The 23,562-nt window shown below is 40.8% G+C and overlaps 1 protein-coding gene across 3 annotated transcripts in view; it reads left to right on the top strand.

Moving 5' to 3' along the window:
• The first annotated feature begins 285 nt into the window (after nucleotides 1–285).
• ZSWIM8 (zinc finger SWIM-type containing 8) overlaps nucleotides 286–23,562 on the top strand; it is a 65,138-nt gene continuing 41,861 nt past the window's right edge. For all 3 annotated transcript variants that reach the window (XM_084290293.1, XM_084290292.1, XM_084290291.1), the window contains exon 1: nucleotides 286–1,196. In XM_084290293.1, the coding sequence (XP_084146419.1) occupies nucleotides 1,019–1,196 (178 nt within the window). In that variant the 5' untranslated portion in view covers nucleotides 286–1,018. The remainder of the gene's footprint in view (nucleotides 1,197–23,562) is intronic.

The following is a 23,562-nucleotide window of genomic DNA, read 5'->3' as shown; positions in this document are numbered from 1 at the left end:
AAAGAAGGAAAACAGCAAAAAGGAGACCCCCGCCCCCCCCCCCCCCACGGGACCCCCTCAGGGACGCCTCACTCTGGGCACCCCCCTCCCCCCCCGTCATGCCCCGCGCGGCCGCCTGGCGGCGGAAGCCGGAAGCGCGGCGGCGGAAGCGGGGCTCAGCTGGCGGGGGGGTGTCGCAGGTGAAGCTGGGAAGCGCGGAGCCATCTTGGTGCCCGCGCCGGGCACCCACCCGCCGCCGCCGCCGCCGCCGGTACCGCGCCAGCACCGCGAGCCGCCGCCGGGCCGGGCACGGGAGGGGGCGTCCGCAAGCGGGGGCCCGGCGGCCATGGGCCCCTAGGAGCGCGGGGCGCGGCAGCGGCAGCGGCGGCGGCCGTCCCCCCCCCCCCCCCCCCTCCCGGCCCCTATCTCCGGGCTGTGCCCGCCCGCCCGCGCCCCCATGAGGCCGGAGCCGCTGCCCAACGGCCGCCGGTGCCGGTGGCGGTGCTGAGGCGCCCCGAGGCCGCGCTGCCCCCGCCCCTGCCCCGCGGGCGTTTGAACGGCGCCGGGCGGCCCGGGGGAAGTTGGCCCCCGCCCCGCAGGCGGCGCTGCCCCGGCCCGGGGCTGCCGGGGGGGTCGGGGCGGCCCGGGAGTGAGCCGGGCACCGGCTGAGGGGCGCGGGGGGGACGGCACGGGACGGGGCGGGACGCGCTGAGGCGGCTCCGCGCGGCCCCGCCGGGCTCGTACACGCCGCGGACACGCACTTCTTGTGTGTTTGTTTTTAAAAAAACAACTTTTTTTAAACCAAACGAAACTTGTCTCCCGGGATTTTCTACGCGCGCCCGTTACTCTGCGATGGTTGCCTGCTTCTCCCGCGGCCAGACCGCGCTCGCTCCGTTGCTGCTGGAACCGTAGCGTGGGGATCTGCACGGGACCGAGAGCTTCAGCGGTACCGAGTCCTCCAGCCCATCCACCTGTTAAAGCCAGCACTTCTCTGTCTGTTTCTATTTTTTTTTTTCCCCCACGTTGCTTGTCGGATGTGATGGAACTCATGTTTGCCGAGTGGGAGGACGGGGAGAGGTTTTCCTTTGAAGACTCTGATCACTTTGAAGAGGACTCTCTTTGTTCCTTCATCTCTGAGGCCGAGAGCCTTTGCCAGAACTGGAGAGGATGGAGGAAGCAATCAGCTGGACCCAATTCTCCCACTGTCAAAATGAAAGGTGAGAGCACACGGTGCCCCCGGGCTGTGCGCTGGCCGTGTGGGAGCTGTGGGGTGAGGGGGCGTTGCTGGGCTGGGAGATCTGCAGAAGTACCAGCGGTGCAAAGAGAAGGCAAACGCAGGCTAGTTGCGAGGCTAACTTTGGAACAAAGACAGAAACTGGGAATTTACCGGGGTTCTTACGAAAAAGTAGTCTTTTGGGTGACTTCATCTGCCTGTTCTCCGTATGGTTGTACTTCTGCTTTTCTGAGTTGATTTTCTGTCTTGCTTTCAGAAATCCAAAAACAACCTTCTGTAAACAAACCACAAACATATTTGGAAATAATTATACATAGGTTGGTTCCCAACTGCACTGATTGCATTACACAAAGGTTTCACAGAGGTCTTTATAATTGCTGTAAAACTACTCATGTACAGGTATCTTTGTATAGAGCAATCTATTTTTCTCATTCTTTATTTTTCTCTTTTCTATTCTTCTAAACTTTCTTTTGCAGTAGTAAAGTAAGCGGGCCTTATGTCTGTGACAAAGGAATGTGCAAACTGCTGTGTGTCAGCTTCAAAATGGTTGTTTTATTTCTTTATTTTTGAGGAGTCTTTTCTTTTTAATAGCAGACAAAAATAGCATTAGAAATTAAAAAAAATATATATATAGTATAGCTACTAAATCTTTGCTTGTGTTTTTTTTTTTGTTTTGTTTTAAATTGAAATGCAATTTGTCTTTTATCGTGGTGCATCATGACCCTAGAATTCAGGTGGCATTTACACTCAGAAGGGCCAGACATACAGTTAACAGAAGTTACACGAGCCCTTTCTGCTCTTCCTTTTATCTCCTGCCTTTTTTTCAGTCCAGCGTCAGTACTTTTCCTGTTACTGCTGACCTTCGTGACCATCAGCTGCCTTGTTAATATCTCCCTGTCTGAACTGCAAAGCTTCATTCTCTTCTGAATGTTGGCCTTCCATGAACAGAGAGTGCAATTTATAATGAATTGTGCTGAAATCTGGCAGTGCTATGCTATGGACAAACGTTCACTTGTCACTGGATTAGGACCAGAAAGTACACTTTGCATTAACCATAGGCTTTCCAGAGTAGCTTAAGTTCTAAATTTTTAATAAAGATTAGAACTGTCCCAGCTCCTAGATAGGAAACTGTCTGCATCTGTCAACTTGTCAGTAGTAGAATTCAGGGTGGAATGGAAACTTTTTTTTTTTAAAAAAAAAAAAAGGGGGGGGGGAGGAAGAGAGAGAGAAATGCAGTGCTCTGTATCTGCTCCTGCTGGCGGGCTGCACTGGTTTTCATATGGAACATCCTGAAGGTGTAAAGAGGGTGAGCAGTGTTGGAATTGTGTTTGTTTTCTTAAAGGTGTAAATCCTGAGATGCAGAAGGAAGGGATAGGCACAGTAAGCTTCGTGTTGCTTTAAGCCTTGTTGTGTATATTAACTTGTCTGAAAAGAGCTGAAGTTTTGACAACATGCTGCTGCGGAAAATCTGTAGTTCAACAGAGGTGTATGAAACTGGTTTGTATGCGATCAGCAGGTCAGAATGATACTTGGAAAGGTGGTGGTGCTTTTAGTTGCCTGCTCTCCAGTGCTTCAGTGTATGATTTTGTGTTTTTCTAGGTCCTGGCCTACTTCCTTTAGCTCTCTTGACCGAATTAAAAGCAAGCAGCAATTCCTCTATCTACTGTCATCCAGTTGTTGCATTAAAATGGAAAATTGCTTCAATAGATTGTAGATAATTGCAGTCTTTGGTCTCTTTCCTGACATGGGAAACTAAGCAGCTAACATCACTGTTGTGATAATTGTCATGATTTACACCATGTGGAGATGTTGCTGTTCCAGGTTCTGCAGACCTGTGTAGGCAAAGGTTGCAGTTTTTGTATTTGGTTCATACTTTTTAGGTTTTATCTGTAGGGAGACTTAATTTCTTTGTGCTAAAGTTTTGCTCTAACAAGAGAGACATTCTGAAGGGATGCTGTTGCCTGCTATTGAGGCATTTGCTGGCCATCCCAGGCTCTGGTCAGGGTTATTTTGAGAGGAGTGTGAACATGGATTGCTACCTAAATAATTATTTGTCCACTCTGTGTGTTCACATATGGTATTACTAATATGCAGGTACTTTACTATACACAGCATGTTGCCAGTGAGTCTGTACTGGCTTGGAATCTTTCATCATCTGGGATCTGTTTGGATTCCAGAAAGCCTGTACAAATTTAACTATTTTTAACACCTCTTTTTGAGATATTTTTTTTTTGCAGTCAGAAAAATAGTTTCTGTCAAGAACTTGCTGGATCCTGGGGCTGTCAGTTGTAGTGAGTCTTCTAAAATGTGATAATTCTAAGTACAGCTTGTGTGTTTTTTACTTCCACAGTTTACCATTTTGCAGTGGCCTGTGATGTAGCTTCCTATGCAAACATGAAATGAGGTTAGACACAGAGAGCTTCGATTTTAAAAGCTACAGGAAAGTAAGAGGAACTATAATCTGTTAGCCTTTTCCTCCAGTTTGGAACTCTGCCTGTGTTTTGATTTGGAATCAGTCAGACAAGTTATGTAATAGAGACAATTTCTAGCTTTTTTAATTGTTTTGAGTTTGTCTTTGTGAGAGTTCAATTCTTCTGTAATTAGTTCAAAGAGAATCCCCTTGAGACTGAAGGAAGTGCTGCTGGCTGAGGATTCTTCTTAAACAAACTAACAAACCACCATCCCCACCACTTACAGCTTTTTTACTTTTTGCAACATTTTACTTTGTGCTTGGGTGTTTTCTGTGTTTTGGTTATGCTTACAGCAAATTTAACAATAAGTCTTGTTGCAAATAGAGACAGTGTTCACTGCTGAGCTATTTACTTATTTGTTAGTCACTCTGTCAATGTGCTAGAAAAAAATAATGAAAGGTCTTATAATGAAAATAATGAAAAAGTCTGTTTTTTTCTAATATCATCCTTGGAACTGAATTCTTTGTAAAATCAAGTATCTTGAGTAGTTGTGTCAGAAAAATAGGACTGTAGCTGATTGTTTTTCCTCAACTTGATTTTTACCGGTTTGTGATAAATTCCTCATATGTTACTTTATGTTACTTTCTATAGAGGAGTTTTCTTTTTAAATGTAGGATTGATAATGTACAGGATGAATGCATTGTGTCCACTTAATGTCCTTGGATTTTGAGACTCCTCACAATTTCCATGGGTACACCTGTACTGAAATCCCAGGCAAGATTTCAGCGAAACATATCAGTTCTGGGAAAACCAAGAGTCGTTTAGAACTTACTAAATAATTTTGTACCTCTGCTTTAGAAATGACTTCTTCTCACCCTAGGCTTCCTTGATTGCTTGTTTTTACCCCTGTCTGTTTTCTTTTTGAGTGAGATAATCCTAGTAATATATTTGACTATATACATCATTGATGAGAAGCTTGCAGTTGTACTACCTGAATAAAGTAACAGGAGGACTGAATTCATCATCGAAGTTCATGTGAACAGACGTTTTGGAGAACAATGTCTTTGCAGCATTTTCAGAAGTGCCTGCTTCCCCAAGTTGGTTTATGGCTCTAACTCACTTTCTTCCAAGCTACGTTTCACCAATTTATCACCTTTCTGCCAATGATTTTGCCATTTCCCCAATTTTCTAGACAGTCTTTTGTTCTTCCCTGGAAACCATTCTGAGAGGCAGTATGGTTGTCTGATTGCCCTTCTCACTTTTAAAAATAGCTGCATTTTTTTCATTGGCAATTGAAGTCATCCTGGTGTACCTGCAAAGGTTTTGTCATCGGTTGTGATTACATAAGTGTTTTTGCAACAGAGGTCTTAGAGTGCGTGTTGAAGTACGCTCCAAACCTACCACGCCTTTGTTTCTTCTTGAAAGCGTCTCAGCTTTTTCCCACCCTAAGTCTTTTACAGTTTCTGAAGCATCAATGTTTACCAAACACTTAAGAAGTTGCTGTAAATACTGTAGGATTGCTAAATAATGTGTTCACAATACTTTCTGCTCAGTTTGCATTTATTTATTCACACTGGCTTACACTGGAAGTGTAATAATGAGTTGCATTGAAACTGTAATCAATAGTGATTATAGTGCTAAAGCTTGATCTTTCTTTCTTTCCTTTAACTGTTGCATACTGTATGGCAAAAACCTCTTAAACTACACTAAGAACTGATGCAGGCAGTAATCTTCTACAAAATATTGTTATCCAGCCCCAGAAAATTTGTATACTTCCAAGCTGTTAGGAATGCCCACAGTGTTAAGTACCAGGTACAGTGCCTCAAAAATACAAGCCATAGTGAGGGAAAGGTTGGCAGAGAATAGGCAGAGCCTGAGGTAAGGGTGTGATCACTTCAGAGAGACAACCTGATCAAAGCTGGAACAGTGTCTGCACTGGAAAAATGGCAGCGACTGATTTTCATTCATTTATAAGGATAAAGAATAAATATCTTAGAGAGTAATACTTCTTTCTCAGAATTGCCAATAACAGCTTAATAAATTAAAATTAACCCTTGCTCAAAGAGCAGTTCAAAATCAAAAACAAACCAAAAGACTAAACCCAACAACAAAACAAGAAAAAAACACACTCTCTTTCAAATTTATACTGTGCTCTTCAGACTCTTGTTCTTTGTTGAGAAGAGTGTTGGTGTCATCCAGAGTATCCACTCAGAGCCTGAGGAAGCTGGAAATGAACACTCCATGGTTTGCTGCAGTTTTGTTGCTGACTGTTACTGAGTATTATAGCTACAATTGATTTTTTCCTACTTTATTTGTGCCTCTGGTATTGAGAGGGAGCTTATGTAATCAGCTTGTACTTCTGGGAGATACAGATGTAATGCATCTTATTTGTGTGAGTTTTTTAATGTAAAATAATGTGACAAATCTGTTTTAGCTCAAATATCTGTTATAATATGTCCAAGTTCGCTGGTAACATTAAAAAACCCCAAACAATAACCATTAAGCAAGAGTATTGTATGTGTATAGCTGCCTGATGAGTTCCTTCACAGGAGTTAAAAATCTGAAAGTTAGTGAGAGATATTGCAAATTCTTATGAAATGAGTGGAGATCAGCTGTCCAAAGAGGAAAGGTAACATGAAAGTGAAGGCTTAGCTCTTAGTAGAAAATAGGTTTCTCTGTATTTTTTCACCCTAGTAAGTGGACTTCACCTGTTTTTGTACTCCATCCCATTATGCATAGTGGTTGGTAGTGTTGACTCACTGTATAGCAGCAGCAAAAGTTCCAAGTTGAGGGTTGTGCAGAGGTTGTGCAAGGTGCAGAAGTGATGTCAATTCATTAGAGCTGAAGGTGATGAAGAAACTCGGGAGACTGCCATTTATCAAGACTGATTGGCGTAATTAAATGCACCGCTTTGGAGCGGGGATGCAGATTTCAGAAGCTGTCTAGAAGTTTCTACTAAACAAAAAGATTGTTTCATAAAGCAGTGATACCTCTGCCTTTTGGGAGGATGACAAGCTGAATGACTCTCACACATTTGCCACTTATTTTGCATTTTCCCGAGCCTTTTTGAGATACCTGCAAGTGTGTGCCCTTCTCTTCGGGAATGGAACTGGGGAATCCACGTAAAGAAGCTATCAGGAAAAGATGTACCTTTACTACTGCAATTTTAAATGGCCAAATTTAAATGGTGTAATTCTCTTGCTGTCTTCTGACCTCTTCCTTTAAATAAGCTTCTCCTCATGAGAAGTCTTGCACATTCTTTCCATATTTTAATGTCTCATCTTTGTACTGGGAGACCTTCCTGATTCCCATGGATTTTTCTTTTTGTGTTTTTCTCCCTCCTTTCACCTTGTGTTGCTGAATGACCAGAGATCCTAGATGCTCTATTTGAATTTCAGGTGGACTGAAACTATAGGGGTTCTTCTCTGTGACATGCTCACTTCCAGGGAAGCAATGACAAGGATTCAGCTTTGATTCTAGACTCTGGATCATGCTCTCTTCCTTCGTTTCTTATCCATGTCTTTATATCCAACATCCTTCCCACCGTTTTTTTTTTTTTTTTTTGACCTGTTCTTTATTGCTAGAGGGTGAGTTTTATTTACTTATTTTATTTGTTTTTAACCTGTAAGTAACTAGCTCTTTCCTGAGGTAAAAAACAAAGTGAAGACAAAAACACCTCAAGCTACACTTCATGTTTGAAGTATGTGGTTATCTGGACAAATTCATTTGACAATGAATTGCAAATGTCTTTTATTGATTATTTTACCCAGAACAATGCATGTTCACAGAATCACAGAATTGTCTAGGTTGGAAGAGACCTCAAGATCATCAAGTCCAACCTCTGACCTAACATTAACAAGTCCTTCACTAAACCATATCGCTAAGTTCAACATCTAAACATCTTTTAAAGACCTCGAGGGATGGTGACTCCACCACTTACATTTCAATGTAGCCTATTTCAATGCCTCACAACCCTCTCAGTAAAGAAGTTCTTCCTCACATCCAAGCTAAAACTCCCCTGGCTCAACTTTAGCCCATTCCCCCTCATCCTGTCACCAGGCACGTGGGAGAACAGGCCAACCCCCACCTCGCTACAGCCTCCCTTGAGGTACCTGTAGAGAGCGATAAGGTCGCCCCTGAGCCTCCTCTTCTCCAGGCTGAACAAGCCCAGCTCCCTCAGCCGCTCCTCATAGGACTTGTTCTCCAGGCCCCTCACCAGCTTCGTCGCCCTTCTCTGGACTCTCTCGAGCACCTCGATGTCCTTCTTGTAGCGAGGGGCCCAAAACTGAACACAGTACTCGAGGTGCGGCCTCACCAGAGCCGAGTACAGGGGGACAATCACTTCCCTAGCCCTGCTGGCCACACTGCTTCTTATACAAGCCAGGATGCCATTGGCCTTCTTGGCCACCTGAGCACACTGCTGGCTCATATTGAGCTGACTATCCACCAATACTCCCAGGTCCTTCTCTGCCTGGCAGCTCTCCAACCACTCATCTCCCAGCCTGTAGCTCTGCTTGGGGTTACTGCGCCCCAGGTGCAGGACCCGGCACTTGGCCTTGTTGAACTTCATACAGTTGACCTCAGCCCATCGGTGCAGCCTATCCAGATCCTCCTGCAGAGCCTTCCTACCCTCGAGCAGATCGACACACGCGCATAGCTTGGTGTCATCTGTGAACTTACTGAGGGTGCACTTGATCCCCTCACCCAGAACTGCTGTTAAAACAGCATCTTTTTTTAATGCTTATACATGTGTTTCTTGCATAAGTCACGTCTTTGAATGCTGACAGCAAAAGTTGTTTTCTTCATTAAATTAATGTGTTTAAATATTTGTATGATCTGGTGCTGCAAGCAGGCAGAGCAAGTGGGAGACTAATTTTGTGTGCCTTACAGCCACTGCATGAGCCTGGTGCTTTGAGCCGTGCCCCCTCTGTGTGGCTGGGGTCACCCATCAGAGAAGCTGTGGGGAATAAAACTGAAGATGTTGCTGCTGCTTCTGCAGTGTTGCTGATTATATCAGGAGCAAAAGAGACCAGATTTGTCTTTTTCCCCTGATAATTCTTAAAAAGTACAGGAGAAGATGTAAATCCTGTCCTAATGTAAACCTTGGGAGATTTAAAATTAGAGCTTGGCTACTCACAAGATGCATCTTCATTTGTAGGCAGATGACTCAATTTCAAAACCTGCATTTTCTGGGTCTGCTTTTGAAGAGTTAACATCCCACGATGGGGGTGAATCCGTGTGACTCTTCACTTGGCCGTTGGAGATCTTTTTGCAAGTTGCTGAGTTCAGAGAGCAGTGGGAGCTTTCAGAAGCCAGGCAGGCTTGTTCACTACGCAGAAGTGGCCTGGTAGCTTCATAAATGGCATTCGGCTATCGTCAGCTTCATGCACCTCTTACTCTGTAGTGGTGTTGCTTAATATAGTGGCATGATCTTTATGTTTGAAGAGGCACCAGTTAAATGCAGTTTAATATGCAGGTTTACAAGTCTGGAATTGCAGTTCTGTTTGGGGAGCAGCAATAAAGTCATAACATAGCCTGTTTATGGAAAAATAGCACCTTTTGTGCTGTGTAAATTTCTTGGGTCTTTGGTGAGAAAAGAAGAAGTGAGAAAAGAATGAACTTGTGTGGTAACTATGGTAAAGTTCATTTTTAAGCAAACGTAAATTCAGTAATTACAGCTATGAAAGTTTGGTAGCAGATTAGAAATGGTTTAAATACTTAAATGGATATTCATTTTCAGAGTAACTGAGAAAGCTGCTTTTTGTACAGCCTACTTTATGAACCTTTGCTTGGTTTTGATGCCCAGTTTGTTAAGAGTTAAGTTACTCTACAAGCTCCCAAGTGTAACAAAGGTGTCCTTACATGTTTTAAACTTGCACAGAATTGAAGGGAAATGTGTATGTATTACTGTGACTTGGTTTAGTGAGTGGGAGAGTGATTTCTTGTCCATAGCAAGTTATTGATAGTCAGTGGTTGCTGAGTGATGCAACTTATTCCAGTATGTTGAGAAAAAAATAACACAGTTGAATGTTAAGAAATATGAACCCGAAATAAATAAATAAAAGTAAATGGCAAGGGTCATAGGGTAGTCTTTATATAAACAGATAAAAACCCTCTTCCCTCCCTGCAGTATACCTTTGAGGGAATAGAAATGGACGTCAGTGATTGACCAACATTTTGTGCGCCAGTTGTAAAACTGGGACCAGAAACCGTCTCCTTTTAATGGTCTGGTGTCCTAGTTATTATACAGTACTTTGTTCCAGGGGAAGAAAGGAATGTACAGCTTCAAAAGATGTTTTACATACTTTAATGAAGTTTTGGAGTAAATGTTTGTCTGTTTAAAATATCTATAATTAGTTTTGATATGCTTTTTTTTTTCATATCTTTAAGTAAAAAGTCAAAGAGTCAAAACAAATTTATACTTTAGCTCTTAAAATGTATACATCTCTTTAAGATTTTTTTTTCTTTACCAACAGCTTTTTTTCTGTCACCTATCCAAATGTAAGACTAAAAAGCAGTTGTAAAGGTAATTTAAAAGTGTCATGGCTAAATGTTAATTTTCAACTTTATTTTAATGCACTTTATTTGTATTAAGCTCTTTCCTTCCTCCTTCTCTTTTGCGACCCCTGTCTAAACACTCCAAAAGTAAAATTGAAAGCACATATATATCAACTCTTTAAAACACTAGGATTTTATTTTTTTTAAGACTGAAGAACAATGATGCATAATGTACAAAATATTTAAAATGTTAATTCTAGTTTTAAAGTACCATATCACACTTTTCTAAGTTTCTTCCTCTGATCCTATAGTCTGGGGCCAGAAGCATAGGGTTACCAACCAGAAGATTCTCATACTCCTTTGAATTTGTGTGGTTTTTGATGCGTCCTTTTGGTTTCTTCATCTGTGGAATGGCTGTGACATTCTGGCAAGGCTATGGATTGTGCCGCTTGCTAGTTTTCCGACATTTGTATCAGAAAACACTGAAACTGGTATCTTTGACCAAAAATTTTGTGATGGTGCTTTAAAAGTTAAGGGCAGGGCTTATGGAAAGTTTGTTGATATTGGTATGTTTAGTTCATTTATGTTTGCTTACATACAGCTGGAAACATAATGTCTTCTAAAAGAATGAAACAAAGGAACTCTCAGGCTATACTTGTCTGGAATTTTGCACATTTTGAGAAAAATGATGCTGTGAAAAGTGTCTGTTTTTAATGAAATAGTATTGGTCTTATGAGTTATTAGTGCTTCTAGGTTGTTCCAACAAAACATAAAAAAGGAGAAAATGTAAGTATTGAACAGTACAAACTAGATCAAACATGTTTAAGATGCATTATATTCAATGGGCAAATCTTTGTGCTGATTTTTCTTTATTTAAATAAAAGTCTGTCGTTAAATTGGCAGCACTGAAAAAAATTGGAAATTAAGACATTCTCTTTTCACAGAAGAGGGAATCCTGAAAAGGTTGCAGGAATAGTGTCTTTACAGAAATGTGTAACACCCTCATTTGGCTGTTGCAGGCAGCAGACCCAACTGTTATTTCCTGATGCCTCGATGACTTTTATGCCTTTCTTTGGTCCACTAGTTTGGTTTAGTTTGTGGCTATGGGACAAATAGTAGAGCTTTCAAGCTCCCTTTTTTTTTGTATGAGATTGGCATGTATGAGAAAGGGAAAGGATAAGGTAGGGGGAGGATGAAAAAATCTGTCTTCAGAAGAAATCCTGTTTGCCCATGGGAGAAATGCTAGATGCTGTCATGCAGGAGAAGGGAGAATAGATTCAACAAAATGAAAAGGGAGGTCAGAGACACCCTCCCAAAAATAGGAGAAAGGTCCACATTTTTTACAAAATGTAAATCGTGTGCTAAAGGAAGTATTACACAGAATTTGTTTGCAAGCAATGAGAATATTTACAGGAGGGCATCCAGCCATATTTAGACCTCAGGAGTTAAGACATTTACTGAGGTGGGCTGGTGAGCACCTGCACCACCAATTCTGGCTTCCTCTTCATATAGAGAGGGGAAAAATGTGAGTAGGTGACGATCATTCTTTGCCACCCAGAAGTGCTGGTAAACAGAATTAATGCACTGTGGAGCTCTGAAAATGAAAACACTGATATTTTAAAATCGAATTAGTATGGAACTTACTGTTTTACTTTTTGTTCCAGATAAACTAGTGCAAAAAGTTAATTGCTGCTTTTTTGTTCGTGAGGCTAAAGATCATTAAAGATCCAGCTTTGAGCATGTCTCCCCAGCCAGAATTCAAGAATGGAAAAAGTGAGGTGGCCTTAAAGTGAATGTAGCCAAGTTACCATCTGGACTCTTTTTTAGATGGATTCATTAAAACAATGCCTACATGTAGCTGAACCGTTATTACTGGCATCTTGCCAATGGATGTGACAGATTCTTTCTTGAAATACAAAAAAATGTGCTGAAGCTGTGAACATTGAACGCTGTATGACCTTACGGAATCTGTCCATGTCTTGTTTCTTGTGTTTGAAGGGCTTCAGCTTTTGCAGATCTCAATTGATGTTCAAATTTGTCTGACTTCATGTATTAACGAAATGTTATTCTTGAGACTTACCCTTTATTTATTTTTTTTCCTTTGTAATATCCCTGTACTGGAATTCTTACTTGATAAATTTGCATCTGGCCCATCCTCTGGAGAGTGTACAAACACGAATCTTTGTTAATCCGTGTTAGAGGCTAATTGAAGAGCTTGATGATGGCTTGAATGCCTAAGTTTCATGCTTTTAGGAAGCACTGATGGCTGATGTAAAAATTATTGTTAAGTATTTGACATTTAAGCTTCATTGTAGTCCTGCTGGTAAGTAAAGATGTAATTAATAGCTCTGCAAATGAAACGACTACTTCTTATGAGACTCTAATACCTTGGTGAAGTCTGTAGGGCATCACTTAATAATTCTCTTGAGCTGTTTACAGTTTCTGCTGCATATTACGTGTAATTACATTTGCTACCTCATATTTAGGTCAGTAGATGCTGAGATGGGAGAAAAAGGGAAAAGCAGCTGTAAATGCATTTGCGGGAGCTAGCTGGATGGGCCAGGTGTGAAAATATTTGCAGCTTACGCTTGCATATAACTTTCGTGCATGGTTTGAAGGGAAGGCGATCTGACACGGATACATTAGTTGTATGTGACCCTGAATGCCTTTGGAAGTTTTCATTGACTAATGGATTGCTTTTAAAGCGGTCGTGTGCGGGGTCAGCTAAGCTGCTTAACCTTCTCAAGGGCAGGGAGTTAGTGTTTCCTTACTGGTTATGAGCAGCAAATGCTTCAGGACTTCTGCAGCCATTTTCAGAAGGTGGTTGGCTTTGCTTCAGTCCTGTGATGTTGGAAATACCTTGGAAGGTCTTGCCCATCTGGCTAAGCAAATTCATGCAGTGGATTGTATTTAATCAGTGCCTCACAGCTTTCTTGTGTTGCATTTGTCATTATTTTTGTGTACTGAAAATGATAGATGTACTTGTCATTAGTTCCTCTGTGCGCACTGTGTAGCTGCTGGCTTCTTCCTGTATTCCTCGAGACTCAGCTTTGTGTCGAGGCGGCCTCTCCGCCCTGTTGTTCCCTCTCCAGGGGAGGGGAGGGAAGTGGAAGAGAAGTCATTTCTTGTTAGAGGAGGAACTTTTTCCAACCGCAGGATACCAAGGAATGATCAGACAGATGCCTTACTTCTAGTGAAAAGAAGTGGCAATGCTGAGGGATGGAGAGCTTGAGGAAGGCTGGGGGCTGCTGCCTTTGGGGGCTTGTGTCCTGCAGCAGCACTTTGTGCCAGCCACGGGCTGCTGTGCTGCACCTCTCAGCTGCAGAGGGAGACCCTGGAGTTGAGGCATAGCACTGAGTGGGCTTTGTAACCTCCCATAAAGCCGTAGACCCAAGGTTAGAATTGGGGGAGATTTTAACAAAACCAAAGGAAGTAAAAACAGGAGTCAGGTGAGAGTTTTTCTGAAACATTTAGGTATCTAACTTCTTTTGACTCTTGTCTGTGGAAACAGTTTTTTAAACCTGTAATGGTTTTGCGTCAGTGATACTAAAAGGTGGTGTCTTCTTTTAGGTTCTGGCAGATGTTTAATTAATTTTTTTCACCCTAGAGATGAGATTGCCTCATCCTTGATCTGTTCTTTTCAGCCAATAACTTTCCCATAAGCCCAATAAAATTGGCCTGATCTCATTCTGATAATGCTCAGTAATGCAGCGCTTCAGTGTTTGCCAGTGCATTTGTTTGGAGGCCAAGCGATACCGCTCTGGGATTTAGGCATAGGAGAAAGCTGGTTAGAGATTAATTTTGCATGTAATACTTCAGGATGGATGCTAATGGTAGAGAGCAACACGTTAAATGCTGTATGCTGCATGGTGTTTTGTGTGACATCCTTGCAGCGTTAGAAAACCTATCGATACTTCTGGGTACAGATGCTCAGCTGGGCTGCAGTCTGGGTTTTTGATTTGTGTTTGTCTTCCACTGTCTGTGTTCAGCATAATAGCTGCTCCCTGGTGGTCTTTGTAACTTGCTTGTTTGTTGTCGGCCGCAGCGGTTAATTTTGAATTCTGAGATTATAAAATACTTTGTGCGGGGCAGAAGTGGAAATAAGTGGTGGCACTGAGCCTTCCTTTCAGGAAACAGAAGGCGTTTGATCTCTGTGCTCTGAATGCACAATGCAGGTTATGCAGTGTGCTTCTGCATGGAGCGCGAGGGGGAACAGCGCCGGGAAAATGCCTCAGCCTGCAGCTGATCTGCTTCATCAGCTGCGGAGTTATTCTGAATGCGAGCTGCCCAATTTGTTGTGAAACCTTGGCCAGCACTGGCATGAATACAGTGTTTTGTAGCACTGTCTGTCTTTCTTTACAAAAATCTGCTGTTCATTTTAGGTTTTCTAACAGCTGTCAGTTGCTTGCCCAGGCTGCTCTTTTTTTGAAATGAGTTCTTTTTTTTTTTTTGTTTTCTTCAGGGAGGGAAACAGAAGGGTGATGGGTGATTGGATTAAGAATTTACTTGTCTGCATTTCCAGAGGAGGTTGTCAGGTTGTGAATGCTGCATTGCCTGCCTAATGCTGGTATTACAGTTTTTGGACCTCAATCATGTTAGAGTGGGTGAGAGTTGAGAAAAGAGCTTGCTGACATTTTGTTCTTGAGATTCAGAGCTTATGGAGAGACAAATAGATCTCATCTCGCAGAAGGCATCAGCATAACATCAGATACTCCAATTTCATCAGCACAGCTCTGTGCACAAGATTTTCACAGTCATTGCACAGGTGAAGCAATAGAATTAAGTGGAAAATACAGCTTTCCGTTCTGATCTGGTTTTGAGAGAGTTTGGAGAGATTCTGACATATGCTGAGAGCAGATGCTTTCTCTAGGTACTTTGTATGTTTTTGCAACAAAATTGTATGTGAACTGTGAGGCAGAACTGAAGTGACTAGAATCTTAGGAGTTCAAGTTTAGTGATGGAGGAAAGTTCAGGTTTTTCTGTCCTGGAGTTTAGAAGTCATGGATTTTGGTTTCACCTTTATCTCCCTCCCTTTCTCTATCAAACATCTTTTTGGTTATTAAATATAATGTGTAGCTTTCCACCTTTGCCTTGTCCAGAGGTTCTGATGATTGAATCAAGTGTTCTTTCTAGAGATCTGGTTTCCAATATATGAGGAGTGTGTAACTATGATGCTTTAAGGACATGAGGACAAGTTAGTAAGGAAGGAAAGTAAATGCTCTTCAGCCAGCTGACCCTTGGAGTGTAGAAAAAGTTTTCATATGTGTGGCTCTTCTTCAGCCTAGAAAGTGCAAGAGGACGTTTAAAGGTTACTTGGACATACTGAATTCTTTAGTCACGGTCACTAGTGGTGAAAAAAGGAATAACAGAACAGAAGTGATTATTTTTCTTATTAACATGTCATAGTGCCCTGAAGACAGGATTCCTTCAGGTATTTTGTCTCTGAAAGTATTCTTCCTGACATAGGAAGCTACAGATGAAGTTGGGAGGGGTAGAAATGAACAAGCTGCTCCAAAACAGTGTATTGAGAAGCTTGTCTCCATCTTCATGCACATTGTAGCTTCTTCTTGTGAGGAGCTGCTTCTTGCATCATTTTCTAAAAAGTCCTGTAGCAGAAAGCATCAGCCTTTTTCTTCTGGTTTAGGTCTGTTCAGCAGTCCTAAGACTGCCCCAGATCTTCCCTGGTAATGCTGGTACTACATGACTTGGTTAAATTGTAATTTCTTCTAATTAAGTTGTGATAAGAGTGGCAGTCACTGTTCTGGTTGTTGTTGCAGTAGGATTATGGTAGACACTATATTTTGTGGGATAAGATAATGTTTCTGAATCATTTTGTGGAAGTTTCAAACAAACTTTTGTGCTTGGGATGTTTGACAACATGATTTGAGCTGATCTGGCAGAGGATGTTAAACCTGCTGTCCATGTCTCTCCAGTTCTCCTCTCATCTGTGTGACACAGAGGTAAGGGCTCTGATTCTCAAGGGAGAAGGCTAATTTGAAGAGTGCAGAAAGAAAAAGCCATTTTCTTTCTTAAGAAATTCAACAGAAATTTGAGGATGGTTAAACACCGGTGGCTGATGCCCCATGCCTGTCAATGTTCAAAAGGCATGTAGATAATACCCTCAATAAATTGCTTTAACTTCTGGTTAGCCTTGAAGTGGTCAGGCAGTTGGACTCGATGTTTTTATGTCCCTTCCAACTGAACTATATTGTTCTGTTCAATTCTAAGTAGGTGCTGCATTCATCTGTGGTTGCTTGTTCTTCTCAGCATTGTTTTAGCATTAAAAGCAGGGGTACTGGTAACTAGAGCATCTCAGAAGAATGCTCTGAAGGTAAGTCACAAGCATTTTATATGGCAGTGGATGGTGGCTGATGGTTGTGTAGAGCAGGGAGAAATGAAGAATTCTATAGGGGAAGCTGAGACGTGGCTGTGGGATTTTTGGTATACTCCTACTGATTTAGACATGAAGTAGGTTCAGACTCTTGGGCCTTACACAAACGTCATGCATCTTCTAAGGTTTAGTTCTCTTATCAGGTACGGGATAGGATTATAAAGACTCATTGGCTTTTTTTGTGCTTTGTGAAATCTTGTGGAAGTGTTTTGAGGAGTTGGCCTAATACTTGAACACTTTACGATTTCAAAGATGTAACTTTAAAAACAATAACCTCAAGATAAAATACTTCTTAACTCACTCCAATATTGAAACAGCCACCAGTAGGAATTGAATATAAGTAGGAGAATATGTAGGATTCCAAATATGAGTAGGAGTTGAGCATGTAGGATCCCTACCTAGTTAGGTTCTTGGCTTCTTTAACAAATTTTTTTTTGGATTGCAGTCTCTATATTTGGTCTTAGGATAGTGGTGATATTACTTGCCTGACAGCAAAGTTAAGTCAGCTGTTTTATTTATTTATTTAGCTCTGTATGCATACAAAGTGAGTATAAAAAATGATTGTAAAGTAAGTTTGTCAGTTTTTTTTTTTTTGTTTTTTTTTTTTAATAATTCAGATGACCAGAAGGAGACCTGCAGGACTTAGCAGGTTTAAACTTACTGACACTTGAAAACAAAACAAATTATTATATTAACAAAACACTTATTCACCAGAAATCCAGAGTGTAATTGAGTATTGTATTTTGCAAATCTATTAGAATGTGCAAAACAAACAAAAGTGTTAATATTTGGTGTTTAGGTGTATTTTAAGATCTGCATTAAAGAAAAAATACTTTCTTGCTTCCTAATCATAGAGACAGAAATCATGGCGTCAGGATATGTCTATACATTTAGCCAAACTACATGTATATACTTACTTGATTTTGAAATGAGGTGTGAATACAGGAACAAAAAGGTAGTTTGAGCAATCAGGTATTTTTTATATTTGTAGCATATTTGCTACCTATATGAGCTGTTTGTGACGCAGTATTAAGCAATTTTCAGAAACCAAATTGAGCTGAGATTTGACTTTGTGCTATGGCTTTTGTTGCTGATAATAGAGACTTTAAGGATGAATTGGACACCCTCTTGTGGTAAAATTAGCCTGTGCTTTGGATAAAATAATAAATAGCTATTCTTAAAATGTTACTGTGGTTGCAATGGAATTAGTATAGTAATGGTTGCTGCAGTTTGTCAGTTAAATGTGAGGTTTCCAGTTGTTGACCATAATCTGCCCATCTGGGGTTTATTTGTATTTTTAAAAGCTTTTGGCTATGAATCTCTTGATTGTTATGTAGTATACCCTAATGAAAAAGTTCTGTTACTTATTCCACTTCTCAAATATTTAGTACATTAAAATGTCATTCTGTGGCTTCAGCCTGATGTAGGTTCACCCAAATTCTCCTTTTTGCTTTCAGCATGGTGTTATATATCTCCTCATTTGCTACCCTACCACATTATTCTCAGTGTAATTTCACTGCTAAAAAATGGTTATGAAAACCAGACAGAGCTGTATAACTCTAGGTGGGGGAAATGAGAGGTATAAGAAAGTCTTATTAACACTGATCCCATTAAGGTTTTAAAATGTTAGCTGCACTTGCTAGCCTGTTCTGAGTATGTGGACATTTTAACAAGTACAAAAACATTTTCAAAATGAAACAAAACAAAAGGGGCCCTCAAATCAGAATGCTCCTTTCAGTCATCTTTTCTGAGCAAGCTTGATTAGCGATCAGCAGCAGTGTTTGTAGCATACCTTCTCCATCACTTAAAACCTATTTTTTCATCTAACCTTCTTGTTCTGTCTCAGCATCTGAACAACTTGCATGGATGAATTCCACTGAAGAGTTTCTTCCAGAGTCTGCTGCTCTCTGTTATTGCAGCTGCCTTGTTAATGCTGAGGTGTTGTGCAGAAGAATTGGTTTGAAGCAGTATCTGAGAAACAAATTGCTGAAACTTTATCTTGACTTGGTATAAAAGCTGTTCTAGTGTAAAGGAGTTGCTTATTTTGTGAAGATTGACACTGCTTGACTGGCTTAGGAGCCAGGACCATGCATTTTCACGTTTGTTTCTTAATCTGTAAGTAAAAGAACCCCCTACTTTTTAGCAATACTGTGGTTTGCTTGGTTTCAACAAGCAACAACATTGGCTTTTCCCCTTCGCATAGGATGGCATGGAATTGTTAATCTGAAACGGGGGAATGCCAGTTGAAGACAGCGGGGGGACAGTATTCGAGTATTATGCTGAATCTTCAGCTTCTCAGGTTGCGTTGTGCCGTAGGTAGTCAAGCTAGACCTGGATTAGGGTGGGGAGGTGTGTGTGGGGGAACTTCTTGTGTCCATTCAGTTGTACAGGTCTGGCATTGCAGGGTCTTGGTTCAGTCTTGGGGTCTGAATTGCCCCATCTGTGGGGTAACTATACAGCACAGCTTCATCACCCCTCAGCTTGCCAGTTTGTGTTTCTTCTCTGCTGTTTGGGGCAAGAAGTTACACTCTTTGTGCTTGTTCAGTCTTTGGCATGTCTACTGAGAACACCAATTTGCTCCAACTGTGCTGGAACAATCCTTGATGTGTGTGTGTGCGTGTCCACTGTGAACTGCCCAGACACCAGCTGTCTGGTTCCAAAAGGTCATTACAATGCAAAGTGTGGTGATTTTTTGAGGGAAATGACATCCTAATTGTAAGAATCACCATATGAGCCTGAAAGAGGGCATCTTGAGTGAGATTTTTCTTTTTTATCTGATGTGCTATATTAGATAGCCTATTCTATGCACAGGTCTAGCTAATCTTTCCTTTACTACATATTACAGCTTTATAGCTGCTCCAGCAGTTTGCCTCTGAGCCTTTACAATGAAATTTTCTCAAGCGGTTCAATTTAGTTTAAACTCTTTTATCTTAAATCCTCCCTCCCCCAGCTTGGGCACATTTTGGCATAGGTTTTTAAAGGTGAATAATGCTATTGTTTCAAATGCTTATTTGTTACCTCTCTCTCTTCTATATGTTTAAAACTATTAGCTGTTTTGATTGCATCGTGTTGTAAATATTTAGTGTCTTTTTTTGGAGCTTGGTAGTTGTGGGCGAATATTTCATATTTCACAAAGTCTTTCTGGCAAAGAGTAGAGTGGCTGCAATACCTCTTCAGCTCTGATGGAGAAGAACTCTTCCTTTATGCCTTTGGAAACATAGCTGCTACATTTGTGACTGTGTCATGAAGCTTCCATTTAACGGTGCTTAGGTAATTTACGCCAAAGATCATTATCCCAAGACTATTCCAGGATGCTCTTAATATTCCACCATTTGTATGTGTGCTGTACTACCGTATTATGGATGTGCTGTATTTTCTAATAGTGTGACCTGAAGTTTGGGACGTTGTACAGGACAGGTATTGGCTTCGTGTCTCACAAGTGTGTGCTTGAAAGCCACAAACCAGCAAGCTGACAGAAATGCATCCCTACTGCTTCCGTGGATTGCGAGTACATTAGTTCAACACTTCTGATCTTCCCTTTCTGATGACTTTATAGGGTTGGGATCTGCTTGGGCACAATGTTAATGTGACAGAAAACTGAGTGGTGGTGGTGGTGTGTTTGTTACTCGTTGAGATTGTTCTGCTCCTACCTGAATGCCTTTTCTTTGGAAAGAGAACTAAAGTAACTGGGCCTTGTGGAAGGAGCTTTGGATGAGAAATGCTTTTGAAGGAAGAGAATATACCCTGTTTTCAGGCATTTGCAATGTACCCTGTGTTTTATCCTCAGTTCAGAGGTGAATTTTGATTATTTAAAAAAAAAAACATATATCCTGCTTTTTGTAGGGTGTTGATTATCTGGCAAAATGGAAGAATAATAAGGAAAGAAGTATAAGTAATAGCCTAAATAGTTTGGGTCTAATCTTTATTCAAAATGAAGAGAAATTTTTAATTCCAGTGGTCATGTTTCATTCTGCAGTGTTCACCTTGGGAAATTGTGCATTCAAAGCATTCACCTTAGAGTATTACAGAGTTAAAGACAAAGGCAGAGTTTTTTGATGTTTGTTGCAAAGTTGGAGACAGAAAGGAATATATTGACTTCGCATGTACTTCTTAAAGATATCAACACCAAGAATAAATTTTTAGAAAGGAAAAATGGAGATTAAAGTAAAACAAACAGCAGAATTTTGGAAAGAAATGTACAGAAAACAGTAAGAAACCAAACATTTTTGAAGAGGTTTGTTTTAGGTATGTTATAGGTAAATGCAAGGCTTGCTCTGTTGGCCTGTATTTGAGAGTTCTCAGCACTTTTTTTGGTTTCAAGGGGTGTAAGAGAGACTATGTCGCTGCCTTAAGTCAAGGGGCACTTTACTAATGTGCATTTCTGCTTGATTTATTTTAGTTAAATGCCTAAGTGGCATTCCACAGTGGCAGATTTATCTTTCTACATGGCAAACCCTGTAAAAAGGAATGTAATATTTACCATTTAAAAAAAAATGAGGTTTGTAAAACAAGTTTTATAATGGGCCCGCACACACCTCCTTCACCAGTCAAGATTGCACTCTGTTTTTTCTGTTAGTTTTTCTGTTCTTCTCATTTTCTCTTTTGATAACAGAAGTGCCTCACTTCATTTCCCCCATCGCCTTGTTCTATCTATAGTTGGATTACTTTGCTCCACTGTGTTACATTTTGGACTGAGGCCAATGGTAGAGGTGAGAGGAAATGTGAGATGTGGGCTAGGGATAGCTATAAAATCAAGCTGTAGACTGATCTGTCAAAAGATAATGCAGCCTAAGATGTCGTACAATGTAGTTTACTTGTTCTGCTAAGAAATGCCACCCCATTTTCTTTAAGGTATATGTAAAAAGACAGTGAGTCTTGTCTGTGCACTGTCTTATGTCATACTTAGAGATTTGTTCACTTGCATTTGTATTTATTCACTTGTACGTATAGTTTATTTTTAGGGTCATGTGTCAACTGAAAGTAACCCAATGGAAATAATGTAATTAGATAACAAAACATTCCGTGCTTGGCCAAGTTGGATTTGTTTCAGTTCCATTTGATAACTCTTTTGTATTCTCTTTGGCCCTATTTTGCTGATTATTCAAGCAGTTTCTTCTCCCTCTCCTTGTCTGTCATGCAAACTCTATTATTGTACTGAAGAAAACATAGCTTAGTTGGAACATGATCTGTTTTTATGAAAAAGTGTTGGCTGCAATTCCTGCAGCCTTGCCTATACTAGGAAAGGTTAAGCAATGTAGCACACCTATGTCAGTAAGTCCTGCTGGTACAGAATTTGCTTCCACTGCTGAAAATGCATGCGTGTGTGAATAGCTTGTATTAGCTGTTTGGGGGCTGGGTTTGGTTTGGTTTGTTGTGTGTTTTGTTGTTGGTTTTACTGTTACTGTTATTGTGCCTGCAGGAATAATAATAGCTATTAGAAAACTGTGATAAGAATCAAACCTGCAATTCACATGAAACAGTAGCAAAAAGTGTGGGATGGTTCTCATGTTTCACATGACAATAGATGGATGGGACGTGATTTATTCAGAATGGTTTAGATGTGTTTGGTCCTGCCTCTCAGGTAGGATGTACAGATTAGATGATCTCACAAGTTCTTTTCTAGACCTGGACTTTGGGTTTTGCTAGTCATTTAATGTGTAGGTCAGAACTGATGAGGGTTGCTTATGTTTCCAAGACTTGAAGAGTTTCCTTTGTTCTGGTTGGGCAATCATGTCTGCTTCCCAAGAGGAAGCCGAGATTCTTGCTATTGTGCTTCACAGTTTAAAATAGTCTTCTCCCTCAGATAGATTTATCGTTCAAATGTGTCAATGTTCCATTACATCTTTGATTTCATTACTGTATCGTTTTTTACACTGTTTGCAATCTTCTTTGCTGTCTTTATCATTGCATTCTGAATGCATGCTTTCTCCTTTTCTTTGCTAGCAGACTTTAATTTTTTGTTCTTGCCCAAAATGTATTTATGTAGTACTTGAGAGTACCTTTTGTCTGTCTTACTGATAGTACCTTTTGATACAAGCAGGTGTGAATTCGCCAGTAGTAGATGTGTGTATCTAGAGATAAACTTTTGGAAAACGTTTTGTTTAGGACTCAAAGTATTCAGAGTCTAATTTAAGCACTTAGCTGGGGCTGTCCAGCTGACTTCACAGGAAGCCTAATCGTGTGCTAGGTAAGTGTCTCTCTCACCTTAGGGACTACCCCCTCAAAACTTAGGGCAGTTTAACATTGCAATTTTAGTAGTCACAGTATGTGCCAGCTTAGCTACTGTGAATTCGTCTATTCTTAAACTATCATTAAAAATTTATTTTCTACTTTTCAGTTATCTTCTACCCTTTGTTCTCCATGGCTCTTTTCCTTATAGAAAATTAACCATTTTAGACAGATTCATGGCCTTACATATAAGACTATTGCTTTTCAGATTATTTTTCCCCAACAGGTGTTACTGCTTTCACCTTTTTCTGAAGAGGTCTAAGCTGTGTGCTCTGAATGTCTGAATGCACACTGAAGCAACATTATGATGGTTAGTTGACTGCTGTCTTCTGCAGATTACTACTGACACAGAACAGCTGACAAAGCTGAGGTCAATGCAAAGTGAACTGGTTACCATAGTTCACTGTGTAAATCTGTTAAAGTCATGGGCTGACTTGCACTGGAGCAGATGAGGAGGTCTCTTGTTGTCTGGTCCATTGACTCTTCTGTGAAAATCATGATCTTCACCTCCCAAAGCATATTGTTTAATTCTTTGGTCATACGCAAGGCCATCATTAGAAGAAAAGGGGCTTGCTTACGTTTCAATTCTTTTTTATTTCTTTTCCCACCAGTGTTGATTTCCATGACAGCATCTGAGTTTTTCTTCCTGATTAGGTTTCTAAAAGATTAATACTTAAGTGTGTTTGGCATCTGGTTTAGCCTACATTGTTTCATCTGTTTTGGTCTTACTGTTTTTGACTGAGTCTATCCATCATAGCACTCTAAAATATTTTATTTCATATCCATTCTCTGCCATGTTTATAAATCGTTATACTCCAGCA

Source organism: Netta rufina, assembly GCF_964035555.1.
Source record: "Netta rufina genome assembly, chromosome: 7".
Classification (NCBI taxonomy): Eukaryota; Metazoa; Chordata; class Aves; order Anseriformes; family Anatidae; genus Netta; species Netta rufina.
The sequence above is the reverse complement of the archived record's forward strand: the minus strand, read 5'-3'. Positions and strand labels throughout refer to the sequence as shown.